This window comes from Otolemur garnettii, unplaced genomic scaffold, assembly GCF_000181295.1.
Source record: "Otolemur garnettii isolate 467f Iridium unplaced genomic scaffold, OtoGar3 scaffold00069, whole genome shotgun sequence".
NCBI classification, from domain to species: domain Eukaryota; kingdom Metazoa; phylum Chordata; class Mammalia; order Primates; family Galagidae; genus Otolemur; species Otolemur garnettii.
Genome location: NW_003852464.1, coordinates 29820 through 31072, shown reverse-complemented (window position 1 = coordinate 31072; position 1253 = coordinate 29820). Strand labels below are relative to the sequence as shown.

Below are 1253 nucleotides of genomic sequence, written 5' to 3'. Positions count from 1 at the left end.
TGACACCAGCAGGCAAGAGAAAGTATTTTTTATCAAGTGGAATAGGCTGCCTCTGAGAGGTTTGGGGTGTTCGTCCCACAGGAAAAATTAAGTGTTCCTTCCTTCACTTTCTTTCTCAGTGAGACCAACAGGATGGCTCAGTTCCTCTGGGACCTCTATAATTGTGGTTACGATTTCGTAAGGGTGTGTCCCATGCGAAAGGTACCTGGTGACCCTGGTGGCTGTGTGCAGGTCTTTTGTTTCCTTTGCATACCTTGACCTTCAGGCTGGTGCCTGCAGTTACATGATACCCTTCACCAGGGGCCTGGACATGGGGGCCAGGGGGATGGATATCAGCCACAGGTCCACTCAGCAGGTTCTGCGCCCTAAGGTTCCTGGGTAGAAGAGGCCCCTTTTCTACTTTACACCAGGCTGGCATGCGGCTGGCAGAGGCCTTGTCTTTGCCTATGTCATGGTGTTATAAATAAAATTTTAAAAAACTAGGTAAAAATCCCAGCACACTCTAATGCTTCCCAGCCTGGCAACCTTGACCGGGAACTGGGGTCAGCTGCCTGGTCTGTGGCCGCTTAGCAACACCTCCTGTCCAGCCACTGTGTGAGTATTCAACGAGGCCCTCTCTACAGAGGACTAGGCTAGTGTGTGAACCAGAGCAAACGCTCCCTCCACTCATGTCCATCCCGCAGAGGGGCTCTGTCGCCTTAAAAGGCAGGCCCATGTCTCAGTGCGGTGGGACCGAGTTACAGTACTTTGATCCATGTATAAGTTGTCCAGTCAAATCCTTGTTTCACTTGATACCCTGTGGACTGTCTCTGTGTTTTCCAGGAGAAAATAACCAGGATTCTTGCCTCTTTGGAGTCTGCTCAGAACTTCATCACCAACAACATTTCCTCTGTTATTATTGATGTGAGTCTTCTTTCTTTCTTTCTTTTTTTTTGCAGTTTTTGGCCAGGGCTACATATGAACCTGGCACCTCTGGCATATGGGGCCAGCACCCTACTCTTTTGAGCCACAGGCGCCGCCCTGAGAGTCTTCTTTTTAAAAAAATAAACATGTCAATAAGTGGGTATGTGAACGTTACAGATTAAATATCCATAGTATTTATTTATATTTTTGAGACAAGAGTCTCACTCTGTTGCCCTGGCTAGAGTCCAGTGACATCAGCCTAGGTCACAGCAACCTCAAACTCCTGGGCTCAAGTGATCGTCCTTCCTCAGACTCCTGAGTAGCTGGGACTACAGGTGCCTGCCACAGTG

At 48.7% G+C, this 1253-nt stretch overlaps 1 protein-coding gene across 1 annotated transcript in view; it reads left to right on the top strand.

Moving 5' to 3' along the window:
* Positions 1-1253, top strand: part of PROM1 (prominin 1) — a 79943-nt gene that overhangs the window by 68212 nt on the left and 10478 nt on the right. Inside the window, exon 20 of the mRNA XM_023515338.1 lies at positions 823-903. Within this exon, the coding sequence (XP_023371106.1) occupies positions 823-903 (81 nt within the window). The remainder of the gene's footprint in view (positions 1-822; positions 904-1253) is intronic.